Genomic DNA, 17,040 nt, shown 5'->3' on the forward strand with positions numbered 1-17,040 from the left:
TACAGATATAAATCACTTCGATAGGGAAAAATATCGAATAGATCTAAGATGGGCTCAGGGGGCGCGTGACTTATCTATTTAGGAAGGGGGCGAGACAAATCAAGTTGATTTTACTACAAGAAGATTTTTAGGAAATAAGGGAAAACTACAAATATACCAGCTCAGCGGCTAGCGTGGCCTGCCTACTATGCAGGAATCCGTGGGTTTGAATCTTATCGACTGCTGAATTTTGTACTCAGGACTAAATTGAACAAAGGATGAACTAAATACACCGGTCCATAAAGTAACCAGCGAATATAATTTATTACTGGTTTTCTTATGACGGACCAATTATCAGGCAAAAAAATTCTATGTTTCTTAGAATTTCCAGTTAAAAAATGTGTTTAGTAATTCTATTGTGTTAATCCATACTTTAAAAAATATTTTTAGGCTATGAAGTTAAGAGATCAGGTGCTTTTAAACTAACAACAGTAAATTTAAAAGTAGATTAAGTCAATCTGGTTTTTGTTGAAAACCAGAATTAAAAAAAAATATTCTTAATAGAAAAAAATATTCACCAACAATCAGTTTGGAAGGCCCAAACGAAATAACCAGGGATGAAATTGGAACGACGAAAAAGAGCGGAGTGGCCTTACTTCAAGATTGACTTGACTAGATACCGCGATAAACCTTAGTTTCTCGAACGACATGATTGAAGTCTAATTTTGCCAGTCATTGGACGGCTGGAAAATAAGAGGAATAAGTTTTCTGAGGCAATTGAAATATTAGACGAGGCAAACAACTTAAGCCTCTTTTTCAGGTGACCCACATTCTTAACACAGCAGGTTGTGCATAACGTCGGTTGAATACCCGTGTTCCGGTCTCTCAGATCCCGAGTTCCACACCTCATGCTAGGAACCCGTGGATTAAAGCGGGTTCATCAGACCCGCTTAAGGCATAATCAAAACCGGTATCTGAAAACAGGATTTAGTTGGGAATTCCATGTATGTAAAAAAAATTTGTTAGGACAACAGTTTGACCTTAGGACAAGAGCCTATTTTTCCTCACTGGAAATTCACCCGTTCCATCTCCCCAAAGAAAGTAACCAGGGATGAAATAGCTACCAAATAAAAACAACAGGGTAGCATTACCTCGTGCAAAAGGACGTTACAGAAATTTCGGGTGGAATTGTAATTTTTAGATATGTTTATATTGTAAGCTTCAAAACTTTCAAGAGATGTAGCATTTTAGTTATTTATTACCATTAGACCTTATATTATTTTTTTTTCTTTATAAAAGATATAAACAAGTAAGTATTGACGGAAAATGTCAAGAAAAATATCTTTTTTTCTTTTTTGTGTTGACAGACAAGAAAATCCTAACAAGGATATTTATGGATCCAAAGGAGGATCATCACAATACTGATTTTTACAATCCTTCGGCGAAACCAAAGTTTGGCTAAGTTAGTGATGACGATTAGAAGAGTTTCAGGACGGTGGAAATCACAAGATTTAGTTTGAACAAGATAGTTCAAAATTTGAAGACAGTTCAGTCATTAGAAATCAAAAGGGATTTCCTGTAATAAAATTTTTTTTAATTAAGTACACCAAGCATCGCTATTTCGAAGCATTATTTCGAAATCAACTCATCAAAAGCCGATAATCAAAACATTATAAATCTCTTAAATGACATTATTGGAAGTCTAATATTACCACCCATAGGATAGCTGGAAAATACGAGGTAAATTATCTGAGGCAATTGAAATGCTAGACCAGGCAAACAGCTCAGTTGGCACCTATGCATCAATACGTAATATCTTTCCCGTTAGGCCAAAGAAAAGTTCACAGTTTGATCTCAAAGAGCATGGGTATGTTTGATCCACAGTTTATATAATATACCAGTAAGTTTACCGCAGATGATTTCTGGCTCTTCATTCTCGGTGCGAACAAAAAGCTCCTCCCACTTATTTCTGCACTTATTGTCCACTTATTGGTTGAGCCAGCCAAGTGGTTTTGTCAGTACTTGTTCCGTAGGTGATTATTCTTTGTCTACCCGTGAAAAGATCTAATGCCGCTTATGTTTATATCAGCAAAAACGTTCTCTGGAGCACTCGCACCTCGGTCCGCGTTTTTATAATGGGTGAGATAGGGAAAGATCATACTGGATAATTATATAAACTGTGGTTTGATCTCAAAGAGCATGGGTAACTTTAAGAATGGAAACTGGCGCAAGTGCAAAAAAAGAATATCCACGCCATTTAGTGTTTGGCGACACTTTGCAATTTTTTTCCATTGTAATAATAAGAATAATTAATTTAATTGGCGTACTTGGTAAAAATTAGGGTAGTAATAAGCGTCTCATCTCAGTTTCTGACAGAAAAACGATTACACAGTTTGAAAAACTTCAAGTGTCGTCCGACGCTAGATGGTGTCAGTGTTTTTTTTGTCAACATTAGCACCAGTTTCAGTCTTTGGTTAAAATTACCCTTATGCTTTGGTTTGATCAAACAGTTCATGGTAATGAACTTTAAGTAAGGAGCGACGTGGTTCAACAGTAACCGAAACTTTAAAAAACGGAATATCGATGCTAATGGAGTTTTAAAAAACGGAGTTTGGAATTTTGATTCCAAATATAAGTTTAGTTAATTTTAGTGCTACCCATCAAAGGCTATGAGCCTAATGAATTTGCCATTTTAGAGAAAAGGGAAAACACCCCTTAGAAATTGAATAATCTTAATGAAAATAACACCGTCAGATTCAGCGTATCAGAGAACCTAATTTTAGAAGTTTCAAGCTCCTATCTATAAAAAAGTGGAATTTTCTGTTTTGGCCAGAAGAAAGGTCACGGGTGAGTTTTTATTTTTTTTTTTTTTTTTTTTTTTCAGGGATGATCGTATCGACCCATTGATCCTTGAATATTGGGATAGGGCTCATTTTCATTTGTACAGAAATTAAAAGTTCTAGTGACATTTGTAAGTCACCAAACAGATTGTAATCAATTTGCTAATGAGCTTCGTTTAATTAATCGTTGGTCAAAACCCTATTTGCTATCATTTAAAATGCAACCTCATACCCTACCCTGGAAAAAGTGGGGTAGCATAGTAGCAATGCTACTTGGCAGTTTTCATGGCCTAGTGAAATTTGCTGGAAGATTTTAAAAATTTGTTGGCAGATTTGGCACTTTGGAATTCTATCGAACTCTGCTACTGGCAGCTTTGGAACTTTTTCCATACCTGTCTCACAACTTTAAACTTCAACTGCTTACCAGGGGCGGATCCAGGATTTTTTTTTAGGGGGGGGGGGCAAAATAGGTTGATCCGATAAACTTGCGTTAGGAGCAAGTTTATTCAACGCAAACTTGCGTTAATTAAGTAAATTACACTACTTTTGACTACGTTAGGGGGGTACGCGCCCCCTCACCCCCCTCTCTGGATCCGTCACTACTGCTTACAATCTTTTAGTGAAGAGAATCTCTTTGATTTTGCATGGTTGATTGTCGGAAGTTACAACAACAAAAAAGATATCTTAGCGACAGAGTTGTCACGAGTTCAAGATAAAGTATCACAGGACAGATCGTACAAAAATCACTAATTCGAGAAAAAATTACACGAACTTACTAGTTTTTTTGTATTTTGAGAGTTCCCCTGCCCTGAGGCCCCTCCTCACGCCATCTTTATTGATGGCAAGAAATTGATTTGGAAATCCTGTGTCAATAAAAACTTGACAACTACCAACTGGTCCCTACTCTCAACTACTTTCTGCTAATATTGAATCTTTTGCCAGATTAACCATACAGATAGGAAAACTGCTACGTATAAGAAGCTTCCACCTTCTTTTTATTTTCAGAAAAATTAAATTTGATTTGGAATTTTTAATCTGACTGGTCAATCATAAACTTTAAGCTTGAAAGTTGAATATTGCTGAGCTCACTAATTTACACACGAGATACGCTCTCTTGGTGGGATTAAATAAAAAAAACTAGTTTTTTAAACTGAAAGTAAGGAGCGACATTAAAACTTAAAACGAACAGAAATTATTCCGTATATGAAAGGGGCTCTCCCCTCCTCAACGCCTCGCTCTTTACGCTAAAGTTTTTTATTGTTTTAAAAAGTAAAGTTGTGAGACAAAGTCAAACTTTAGCGTAAAGAGCGAGGTGTTGAGGAGGGGACAGTCCCTTTCATATACGGAATAATTTCTGTTCTTTTTAAGTTTTAATGTCGCTCCTTACTTTCAGTTTAAAAAACTAGTTTTTTTTATTTAATCTCTGATCGTTTTTTAGTTAATGCAGGTTTTATTTTGGCTCACCGTCATTGAATAAGTAAACAAAATTTGCATAAAAATTTTACTTTTCTTTTGCTATATGGATGTATCTAAATTTGATTATGACGTAATTTACAAATTAACTTACGTAACTAACTTCTATATTCGTATATTTTTCTTCTGGCAAAAAATACAAAGTTGCAGATTTTTGCAGATATGAGCTTGAAACCTTTGTAATAGGGTTTTCTGATACGCTGAATCTGACGGTGTGATTTGCATTAAAATTCTTTCACTTGTAGGGGATGTTTCCCCCGTCTTTAAAAAATCGGGTATATTTTCTCAGGCTCGTAGCCTTTGATGAGTAATACTAAACTTAATAACATCTATATATTTAGAATCAACGTTATAAGCCCATTTTTTTGATACATTTATTAACATCAAAATTTCGTTTTTAAAAGTTTCGATTACTATTGAGCCGTATCGCTTGTTTTTTTTTATTACGTAGATGTTATTAGTTATATGAGGGGGTTCTCCCCTAAGTCAATACCACACTCTTTACGTTAAAAGGTAAAAAAAATTGATTCACAAACCCCTGAATCACAAAGGCCGTTTAATTAGAATAGATAGCTCTTTTGAAAGCACTAAAAAAAACTGTAGCGTAAAGAGCGAGGTATTGACTTGGTGGAGAAGCCCCTCATATACGTTATAATTTCTGTTCGTTTTAAGTTCTAATATTGCTTCTTATTTTCAGTTGAAAAAACTTGTTTTTTTTTTAAATTTAATTTCTGATCGTTTTTTAAATAATGCTTGGAAATCCGGCGCCTTCTTCATAGAAATGTCCCTTACCCCAAAGAAACATCCTCCACGGAAAGATTCTCCAGAGTAACCCCCTCCTCCAGCCCCCCCCCCCCTCCAGAAAAAAATCCTTCCTGAAAATGTCTGTATACTTCCCAATAATCAATAAATAATGCTGCCAAGTCCGGCACCCCCTTCATGGCCATTTCACTTCCCCCATGAAAACTTCCTTCTTGGACAGATCCTCCAACATAACCCCCGACCCCCCCTCCCCCACTACCAGAAAAAAACCCTCCTGAAAACTTCTGTATACTTCCCAATAACCAATACTATATGTTAACATTGGGTTAAGTTCATAACTTTTAGCCTTCCCCCTGGGGACTTCGGGGGATTAAGTCATCCTAAAAGACATATTTATCATATTTTCGACCATGCTGAACAAAATGGCTATCTCAAAATTTTGATCGGGTGACTCTGGGAAAAAATAAGCGTGGGAGGGGGCCTAGTTGCCCTCCATTTTTTTTGGTCACTTAAAAAGGGCACTAAAACTTTTAATTTCCGTTCCAATGAGCCCTCCCACGATATTCTAGGACCACTGGGTCGATACGATCACCCCTGGGAAAAAACAAACAAAAAACAAATAAACATGCATCCGTGATCTTTCTTCTGGCAAAAAATGCAAAATTCCACATTTTCGTAGATAGGAGCTTGAAACCTCTACAGTAGGGTTCTCTGATATGCTGAACATGATGGTGTGATTTTCATTAAGGTTCTATAGCTTTTAGGGGGTGTTTCCCCCTTTTTTTGAAAATCAGCCAAATTTTCTCAGGCGCGTAACTTTTGATGGATAGAACTAAACTTGCTGAAAGTTATATATTTGAAATCAGCATTGAAATCTAATTCTTTTGATGTATCTATTGTTTTCAAAAACTCGTTTTCTAGAGTTTCGGTTACCATTGAGCCGGGTCGCTCCTTACTTACAGTTCGTTACCACGAACTGTTTGATTCTCTACAATTGTGTAGCTGAGAAGCCAACTAAGCAATACCTAGCATATCTCTCTGTCAGTTCCATACGTTCAAAGTATTAGTTTTCATTAGTGTCATTTTCTTAATTTATGAAGATTTAATTTTTTTGTGATTTAATGTTCAATTCAATTTATATGGGTTTAATCTTAATCTATCTTATTTTATATCCTAATTTTATTCACATTAATTTAGTTAATTTTAGTCATTAATACAGGGACGTCAGTTAAAAAAAAGTAATGAGGGTGATGTATTCTCAAATTTCGGGGGGGGGGGCTTTGTTTTTTTTTTGTTTTTTTAAGGAGAATTCAGAAAAAAATATTTTCAACAAAAATCCCCAAAAAGGTATTTTTCAAAATCTAAGGGTGAGCAAAAAATATAGGGGGTAAATGCCCCCTCTCCTCGTCTCAACTGACGTGCCTGCATTGCATTTCAACAAATTTCAATTTTTTGGTAGAAGTAAATCAATTGAATTAGTTCGCGGGAAATACCCTTCTTTTACGCTATTTGACTTGTATCTGGCTCTGTAAGAGAATTTGGTTTATATGAACATCATGAACAAATCTCTCCCGTTTTATGTTTTAAGTGCAATTTATCTTTGAGATAAGATGTAAGACATGTTTTGTTTTTTGCAGGCCAGCAAAAAATCTCCCATTTTTCGTTATAAGTGTGATTTATCCTTGAGATAAGATGTTAGTGGTTTTTGGTGCATACCAACCTCCCAAATGTGTAGATAGATTTTTCGTTGTAAGAATGTGTTGTCAAATTTTGCGCCCCTTCCCCGATTAGCAGCCTAATTCTTCATGAAATATAGTATATATTACATAAATGGTGCTCATAGAGATGCTACGTCCAGGGACAAATTTAATCCCATCCCCCCGCGTTACACTACTGTAACCTTCTTATTCAAAAAAAAAAAAAAAAATCGAAAGTATACACAAATAGATACTGACACAAAAATAGACATTGAAAATTAATTTGTAAATAAAAATAGATATTGTTAAGGAAATGGGCTTAGAAACATAGAAAAAGATGTAGCATATAAATAAAATATAATAATAAAACAAAGTACATGCTCTAGTATATATAATAATAAAATATAATGTATATACGAATTTGGAAAAAAAAACGACTTGAGTTAGACAGTACTTATAGTATATCAATAAAACATACAAATAAACACAAAAAAAAAAAAAATCCTCGTAGTCGTCTAAAAACCATCATAAATTTCTTGCGATATGCTTGCAAAATGTATTTTGACTCAGAAGGGCCAAGTATTGTCGATCCTAACTTGATGTCCCATTTTGGTTCGATGATCAAAAATATGTTTATCTCTTGTCTATTTCTTTTCTAGTATCTTTTACTTACCTTCCTGACTTGAAGATTTATTTACAGGAATTGGCTTCGAAGTGGCAGTTAATCTGGCCAAGAGAGGAGCTCGTTTAATTTTGGCTTGCTACAAGGCCTCTGATGCCAGGGCTACAGAAGGTGAGATAAAGAATATATCTTGGGAATGTTTTTGGCAAACATTCAGGGAAAACTGTTCGTTTTATATTGGGGACAACTCTTTAGTTGTATTTTCCTGTCTGCCAGTTGTGATGGGAAAGAAATATACTTACACGTCCTTTTCTCTCGTAATTTATGTAAGTAAGGCTGCGTAATTTTTTGAGGAATTCTACTTGGCAGGAATATATTTTTTGTATTATAAAATATGTATTTTCCCATATTTTCCGAGGGGAGGGGAATATGACGGGTCCTCAGACATTTTCTAGGAGGTTTGAAAAGTTTTTTTCCCGAAAATTTCATATTTTGTCCAAATAGTTTTTTTTTTGTATTTTCGGTCTTTTATGGGGTCCTCTATTTTTCTCCGGGGGTTATTTTCCTGGTTACTATATTAGCTATTGTGGCATAATTTCAATTCTCTCAGGTCGGTTGAAAAGGTGTTAGAATCAAGGATTTGTAATGGAGAAAGGAAGGGCAAAACCCCGGATTGTTTTTCTCTAGGGTAGGAGGATAACAAAATAATAAATGTTTTTGCACTTTGTCTAGTGGTCTAGAAGAGTATTAAGGGCCTGATCTGCTTAAATACTTTACCTGGCTCTTTATTATTTTTTCCAGGGACAGGAATACTTGGCTTTTTACTGTCAGACCAATTTATGAGTAGATCACCAGTAAAGGGAAAGGGGGTAAATCAACTATCCTTCTTCCCCCTCCCCCAACCATTGCAGATGGCCTTAGGAAAAATAATACACGTACACTCTTATTTTTGTGTATATTTGAAGAAATTTTTTCCTTTTTACCCATTGCTTTAATGAAAACGGTATTTAACCTCATTTTCCTTATGTGGAATAATCAAAAATGAACTAAGAATATTGGACGTTTTATTTTACTTTTGCCAATATAGATTAAGTCCACAAGGGTATTCATTTTGTAGTTGAGTTTCTTTATTTGACTCTGTAGAGGCTCACGAGAGGTGTACAGGGGTACAAGAGGCTCACAGGGGAAAGTTGTCCTTCTCTCGAAATAATGGAAACATATACTACATTCAAGTCTTGCAATGTTTTTAATTCTCTTGACGAAGTTCCTGGCAAAAATATCGTGCTCACTAGCCTTGCTTTCGTTGAAAAAAAATTCTCAAATGCTATACAACTGAGGCGTAGTTCTTCTACTACTCTCATTTTTTCGGAATATCCCCAGGTTCCTTCAAAAGAAAATGGGTCCTCCGAGGCCCCGAAAAATTAACATTCGTAAATATATGAACGTTAACAGGGAAAAAAATCAATTGTTTTTTTTACTTTAGTTTTTTGAGGTTTCCATAAAAAAAAGCGAGTCCCTCCGAGATTTCCCCAAAAATAAATGTTCGTAAGTATGTAGACGTTAATAGGAAAAAAATCAACTATTTTTGTTAACGTTAGTTTTTTAGGTTTCCCTAACTTTTCTCAACAGAAAATTGAGTTCTCCCAAGTCTCCCTGAAAATTAACGTCCGTGTATACCGGAAATAGAATGATTAAGAGGACGTGAGCACGTTAACAGGAAAACAAAAATCGGTTGTTTTTGTCAACATTAATTTTTCGGGGTTTGTCCAAATTTTCTCGAAAGAAATTGAGTTGTCCGAAATTTCTGAAAATTAACATTCGTAAACACATAAACCTTAACAGGAAATAAAACTGTTAACAGGATTTTTCCATTGGGAGGGAAATTCCTGGGGGGGGGGTGAAATTTCGGGGGTAAATTTTACACTATCTATAAACAAGTCAAATGGCATCATTTTCATAAAGTTCTGAAAAACAGCTCTGCCTCTCGCTCAGACTATCTGTCTTGGCTTTTTTTCAATTAGTCATGGCTTGATGGCAACTTGATTCAAATTTGATTGCCAAAATTCATATACGAAATTTGTTTTATTTGTCATACTTTCTCGTTGGCGACTCCATTGAACGTGTGAATGTTTTCTTTGGGAATTGTCCGTAGGAATTTTTAGCGGAGTTGCAATTTTCTGAAGAATTTTTACGTGGAGCGGGGGTGGGGGGTATCGTCGGGATAAATTCTCCATTGGGGAATTATCTCCAGGAGAAATTCTCCATGGGGTAGTTTCCCAAGGAGAAACTTTCCATTCGGGGCGGGGGGGGGCTTTAACTTGGGAGAGGGGAAAAACTTTCCATTTTTAGGGAGTTTTCCTAGCAACATTTTCCGCGTAGGATGGATTCTACCTTGACTTGGAAAACGATCAGAAATTAAATAAGAACAAGCTTTTTTTTTAAAAAAAAAGAGTGTGCAAAGGAAATTTCTTTGGAATCGTCCGCTAGAAATTTTCTGGGTGGTATTGCAGCGAGAATAGAAATTTCCTGGTGGTAGTGTCCCAGGGGGAAGGATTTTATGCGGGAGGAACGTTCCATGGAAGATTTTTTTCATGGGATGATTTTCCATGGACGGGGAGGTAAATTTCCTGGGATTATTTGATAAGCGATCAAAGATTCAATAAAAAAAAATTCTACTGAAAGTAAGGAACATAATTAAAACTTAAAACGAACAGAAATTATCCCGTATGTCAGGGGATGTCCCCTTCTCAATACCCCGCTAAAGCTTTACGCTGAAGTTTGACCTTACGTCCTAAGTCCTAATTCCTCAAGAAAAACTCTAGAAACAAGGGCTATTTAATTAGAATCAAAGGCGTTTAAAAAGCACTAAGTAACTTTAGCGTGAAGAGAGGGGTAATGAGGAGGGAACATCCCCCCTCGTTTACAGAATAATCTCTGTTCGTTCTAAGTTTTAATGTTGCTCCTTACTTTCTATAAAAAAAAAAACTTTTATTTATTTAATATATGAAAAATACCATTTACTTTAAAAGTTCGTCTTGATGATGCCATCGCAGTGTCATATTGCCTTTAAAGTTTCTGGTTTTGAAATGCTGGGAATCATAAAAAGGGTATCTTTATAATCTCTGGTTGAAAACCCTGGACTGGAGATTTTTAAGTTTCAGGGAAAAGTTAGTATAAATAATTATATTACGTTTCGAAAAACTACCTTATTTAATTTTTTGTTTTGGAAAATTATATTTCGTTTGAGGGAGGCAGCAGCCCTACCCACATTTAGGGAACCATTTAGATTTTTTAAAATTAAAATCAACTTGGTGGAAGTGAATAAAATCTTGAGAGCCATGGCTAATTAGAGTAAAGCCAAGACAGATGGTCTCTGTGAGAGGCAAAGCTGACATAACTTTTTCAGAATTGTATTAAAATGATTCATATCCCCTTTTGATAGATATCATTCTAGTAAAAATGTGGGTTAGCCTCAAATAAATTGCTATACAAAAGATTCTTTCACTACCCTACTAAAAATATGTGCTGATTTCGAGCCTGAAAAGTTTACTGCCACAGCTTTTTAACAAATTTGCATTTTTTAGGTTGAATTTGAGGTTGAGGCAAAAAATGTTGATTGAGTAAATACCAACAAATGTGATTAGATATGTCATTTCTACGCTCTTTTTTCGCTGATGAACATGAAACTAAATGTTTAAAGTCAAAAGAATTGTTTGGGACTTAAAGATTTGAGAGATTTAGGTTGGGGGAGAGGTTCTAGGAAAATCGTGAAAAAAGGGGTAAACCTCAAACAAACTCCAATGCAAATGATTCTTTCACTAACCGACTAAAAAAACATGTGCTGCTTCCAAATCCGAAAGATTTGCCGCTCTAGCTCTGAGGTTTTTAGGTTGAGGTTGAGGGTGAATTTTTTAATACAAAGAATGCCGTCCTGAAAAGACAATTCTGAATTTAGGAAGTGGTGTAGGGGTTTAATTTAACATCCATAATACATCAGATCATTACCGAAACTTGGACTGAGGATGGAGAGGGTGAGGTAGTTTGTGAGGCAAATTCGAGGTGCATAATAGTCTGACTTTTTCGAAAATTGTCATCGTCCACGAGTTTCGAAGGATTTTCGCGTCCCCGATTCTTTGTCTGAAAATTCTACTTGAAAATTCAAATTTGTGAGAGATAGAGTGGCAAACTTTTCGGATTCGGAATCAGCCCATATTTTTCTACCGGATAGTGAAAAAATCATTTGTATAGCAATTTTTTTTAGGTTGGCCCCTTTTTTCACAGTTTTCCTAGAACCTCTCCCCCAACTTCAAATTCTTTCAAAGCTATAAGCCCCAAACAATTCTTTTGATTTAAAACATTTAGTTTCATGTTCATCAGCAAAAAAAAGAGCGTAGAAATGATATCTAATCACATTTGCTGGTATTTACTCAATCAACATTTTTTGCCTCAACCTCATTCAACCTAAAAAAAACACAAATTTGTAAGAGAGCTAGAGCAGTAAACTTTTCGAATTTGGAATCAGCACATATTTTTGGGTCTGATTGTGAAAGAATCATTTGTATGGCAATTTGTTTGAGGTCGACCTTATTTTTTACAATTTTCCTGAAGCCTCCTCCCCCAACCTCACTCTCTCAAAGCTTTAAGCCCCAAACAATTCTTTTGACTTTAAACATGTAGTTTCATGTTCATCAGCAAACAAAGCATAGAAATGACGTATCTAATCACATTTGCTAGTATTTACTCAATGTTTTTTGCCCCAACCTCAAATTCTGCCTCAAAAACCTCAGAGCTAGAGTGGTTAACTTTTTGGATTCGGAATCAGCACATATTTTTGTTTTGGGTAGCGAAAGAATCATTTGTATAGTAATTTGTTTGAGGTTGACCCAATTTTCACAATTTTCCTAGAATCTCTCCCCCAACCTCACTCTCAAAATTTTAAGCTCCAAACTATTCTTTTGACTTTAAACATCTAGTTGCATGTTCATCAGCAAAAAAAAAAAAAAAAACGAAAATCAATTTGAATTCGGAATCAGCACATATTTTTGTGTCGGGTAGCGAAAGAATCATTTGTATAGTAATTTGTTTGAGGTTGACCCCTTTTTCACAATTTTTAGATCCTCTCCCCCAGCCTCACTGTTCCTCTAAGCTTTAAGCCCCAAACAATTCTTTTAACTTTAAATATATAGTTTCATGTTTATCAGCAAAAAAAAGAGATTAGAAATGACTTCTAGTTACACTGGCTGGTATTTACACAATCAATATTTTTTGCCCCAACCTCAAGTTCAACCTAAAAAAACTCAAATCTGTGAAAGAGCTAGAGACTTAAACATTTTGGATTCGGAATCAGCACATGTTTTTAGGTTGGGTAGAGAAAGAATCATTTGTATATCAATTGTACTAGTGCCACTTACCACAATATATAATTCATTTAATAATAGGAAAATTACCTCTTAATTTCAAAACAAACATAAAATACTAGTAAACATTTTCAGAACAGACCTATGAAAATTTAGCTCAAAGAGCGTGAAGGGTTAAGGAGGGGCAGGTCCCCTGATATACAAGAATTTGATTTCTTAGTTTAATGTTTTAGCAGATATAACTGACCTGTTGGACAGTGGCGGAATTTCGTCAAAATCTGGGGGAGGGGAGTAGAGTGGTGCCAATTTTCCCAAATCTCGTGAAACCTGAAAAATAGGAGCCATATAGTGCCATAAAAAGTTAAGACATACTAAAGAAAACTGACCTGTTTCTGTGGAGGCTTGAATTATACAGGCTAAGGATAAGTCTGTTTATCAGACAATGAAAACAGATAAAAGTCAGGATATTTCGACCACATATAGCAATCGTCATCAGCAGAAATACTTACAGACTTTTGTATCTGTTTCCACCGTCTAATTAATAGACTTATCCCCATTTGAACGTTTATTTGGGTCGTCATGAAAAGGCAGTGTGGTCTTAGCGAAAAATACCTTATTTAATGTATTACGTCGAAAATTCAAACTGAGGTTTGAGGGGAAGGGAGGGGGTAGACCTTGGTCTGGGAGGGGCGGTTACCCCCTCCCCCTGCCCCATAGTAATTTAAGCCCTTGCGGTTCGATATGAGCAGTTCGGTTTTGTTACTTGCATTAGTTGCTTTGCACCAGAGATAAAGATAGTTTTGTAATCCAGAGTTAAGCCTCGTCGTGAAATTATTAGTCGAAAAACCGGCTCTAGCCGGTCAGTCAAGACGCATGTCGAAGGAATCTGAAGACAAGCTCTATCTGGAACACAAAGGATTCCAACATTCATGATGGAGGTAACCTTATTTTTATATAGGAGGTGACCTAACCTAACCTTATTTTGAGGTTGTAAGATCAATGTTCCACTCGAAATAAATCGTTTTGTTTTTGTTTTTTACAGCAAAAATCCGTGAACTTAGTGGCAATGACAAGATTGTTTCAAAGAATTTCGATCAATCAGACATGAGATCTGTGCGCCAACTCGCCGATGAACTAAACAGAGAAGAAGAAAAAATAGACATTTTGATAAACAATGCTGGAATCCAGGCTTGGGAACAGGTTGTTTCAACGACAGACGATGGCCTTGAGTATCAAATGGCTGTCAACTATTTTGGAGCTTTCCTCTTGACTAACCTCATTATCGGTAAGTTTTCCTTTCACAGTCCAAGACCAAAGGGTTTGGGTAGCTTAGAAGAGTAGAAACTGGCAATAGTGTCCGCCAAAAAACACCAGTGCTATCTAGAACTTGGCGACACTTGACATTTTTCAAGCTTTATAATCGTCTGGACCTGAGATCAGACACCTGTCACGGCACTAGTTCTACCAACTACACAAGTTAAATATATTATTCTTTTATTACACTGAAAAAAATACCAAATAGTCACAAAATGCTAGATGGCGTTGGTGGTTTTTTGTCGACCCTAGTGCCAGTTCCTACTGTTGTAAGTTACCCGTACCCTTTGGTCCTAGACATCATTTCAGCAAAGCATTATTACCGCTTCTTCAAGAAAATGTCTCGGCGAAGGGTTACTCAACATAGCATTATATTTTTTTACAAAGCTTTTTTCTATATTTTACCTGCAGAGCTCTTGCAAAAAATCCAGAAGAAGAAGATTTGTTCCTTTTTCTGAATCGACCTTCTATGCATCGTCTGAATAAAAATGATGACAAGGGAGGTTTTACACCTTCTTTACCTTACATATGGATGTAATTTCTATTTAATAATCATATTAAGCTAGTATATATTATATTATTATTGTCATAATTATCATATTACTATGCAATACTTTGATAATTATATTACTATATTTCATTTTCTTTGACAATTTTGCTATGTTCTTTCTGTGTATGCAGGAGTCCTCAGATCAGTTTTCCGAGCACAGCTTTTTGATAAGTAACCGTATTGAATCAATTGACTGGAAGGTTTCTTAGACAAAAGCTAGGTTCTTACAAAAAGTCGAATCTTGAGCAGGGTTTTTCATAGCCCGATGAGAAAAATGTCTTCATATTGATGAATATTTGGTTTGCTTTCTTTTCGAATCAGAGTTTGAAAATTCGTTTTTCAACCCGGCAAAATATTTTAAATAGATAAAAGCTTCCTGTTCGAAGGGTTCACAATATAATGTACGCATGATACTCTTATTTCGATTAATTAAAAAAAAATTGATAAAAGAAGTTTTTTCAAAGAAAAGTAAAGCTGCCCTAAATCGAAGAGGAGCAGAAATAAATTAAAATGATTTTTCAAGCTTAAAACTACCATTAATCACCGTCAATAAATTAATGAACCTCAAAACGAACAGAAACTACAATAAAAAGCCGAGTCAAACTCGAAAGGATCAGGAACTAAGAGAAGCAGGCTAATGCTCCCCATGCCTACTAAGGACCTGAACATAGTTTGACTTTACTGAAAACAATCCCTATTTCGAGCTATGTTTTTTTATTTCATAAAAATCGAAAAAAAAATAAAATCCTCATAACCAGGATCACTGAATAAAACAACAAATGAATGTGGATTGCCAGTTTAATATATATACTAATATTCATGCTTTATAGTTTTAATAATTTTGGATTTATTTAAGATAAAAAAGGAGAAAAGATTTAAAATTTATAATGATGAATGTATAATAATGATGGACTTATTCAGGAGGCTCACCTTGGCGCACGTGTTTTTTGTTCTTACAATGTGGGACATCGAAACCAGAGCATAAAATATGGCTCTGTAAGGAATCGAATAACCCCTCTGAAATAAGTATAACCCTCTCGGCTGTCTTAGTCTCATCGAAGGATTGTGAATACCTTATCTCTTGGTCGAAATTGGTGTCAGTGATGCATAGTATCTCTTGGTCGAAATTGGTTTCAGTGCTGCACATTACCTCTTGGTCGAAATTGATTTCAGTGCTGTACATTATCTGTTGGTCAAAATTGGTTTGCAGTGTTGCAAATTATATCTTGCTCGAAATTGGTTTGCAGTGCTGCACATTATCTCTTGGTCGAAATTGGTCTCAGTACTGCAAATTATGGTCTGCTTCGCCTTGCTAACTAAAAGAGGGTATTAATCAAGCTTTGACCTGAGACCTGGGACGTTTCAGTGGACCATTGTAAACAGTTCCATTTGGTAACCTTAATACAAACGAGAGTTGCAAAAGTTTTTACAGGAGGATTAAGTTTGGAAAAAAGCCTTCTCTGTCAGAGAAGCATCGTTTTGTTCTGGACGTTAGAAATCTTGGCATATCTTCAAACTTTCGGTCTTCAAAATTTCGATCGCACTTTTTCTGCCCTCTCCGGCGGTTGCCCATGTTATGGAGAACTAGAAAATATTTCTATTCCTTTGTAAGAATATTCCCCTTTGTAATGAATATTCCATATGGAGGGATTAAAACCTCTCAAAACCCAGTAGCTATCCTAATGGAAGTAGGTATTTAGAAGTTAGCAATATAACTTCTTCCAATATGATCTAAATTCTTTGGATTTTTTTTTCATGAGATTTGCACTGAGAACTCTTGGCAGCGCTGATAAGTTTTGGCCTCTCTTAGTCCTACATAGCTCCCAATTTATTTCAGACTTGAGTCATGGAAGTGCCAAAAACGATTGCCAAATCGTTGTAGATTATCAACGATTTGGTATATTAATCTTTGTATATTATCAAATCAAGGTATATTATATGCAAAGAATAATTGTTTTTGTGACTCGCTTGAAGCTCTTTACCTTAGGCTTTAGTTCTTCCAGAGCCATTAGTAGGACATACGGTGTCGACAAAGCCCCTCCAGTCGTCCTTAAATGATGCTGCAGTGGTAACATCTTCCCGTTCAGGTAATAACGAGGTCTCGGCCGTCCTCTGATCTCAGTCAAAATTTCGCCGCAAATTGATCTTTGGACGACCTCGTATTTTTCTGTCACCTGGTTTCCAGTGGTAGGCTGTTCTTTCATGTAGAGTACATGTCCTAAATATGTACATACATGTGTAAATATCTACATAAATATGTAGAGTACATGTCCTAATTATTTCCACCTCCTCATCTTCTTGCCTAATCTTAGCAAGTCGTGAAAACTGGGAGCTGAGTAGGAGGGTAAAAGATAAATTACTGTTCTAGAGATGTTTTATTGTCTAGGGATTTTTTTATTAGTAATTTTCCTAAAACTAATGATTTTTTCCTGAATTTAGAGATTTT

At 35.7% G+C, this 17,040-nt stretch overlaps 1 protein-coding gene across 1 annotated transcript in view; it reads left to right on the forward strand.

Annotated features, from left to right (window-relative positions):
• LOC148949752 (retinol dehydrogenase 13-like) overlaps positions 1–17,040 on the forward strand; it is a 52,415-nt gene that overhangs the window by 20,051 nt on the left and 15,324 nt on the right. The window contains exons 3-4 of the mRNA XM_089093720.1: positions 7,452–7,544; positions 13,773–14,015. Of these exons, the coding sequence (XP_088949846.1) occupies positions 7,452–7,544; positions 13,773–14,015 (336 nt within the window). The remainder of the gene's footprint in view (positions 1–7,451; positions 7,545–13,772; positions 14,016–17,040) is intronic.

This window comes from Artemia sp. Qi Xiang Cuo, chromosome 8 (genome assembly GCF_049724085.1).
Source record: "Artemia sp. Qi Xiang Cuo chromosome 8, ASM4972408v1, whole genome shotgun sequence".
NCBI classification, from domain to species: Eukaryota; Metazoa; Arthropoda; class Branchiopoda; order Anostraca; family Artemiidae; genus Artemia; species Artemia sp. Qi Xiang Cuo.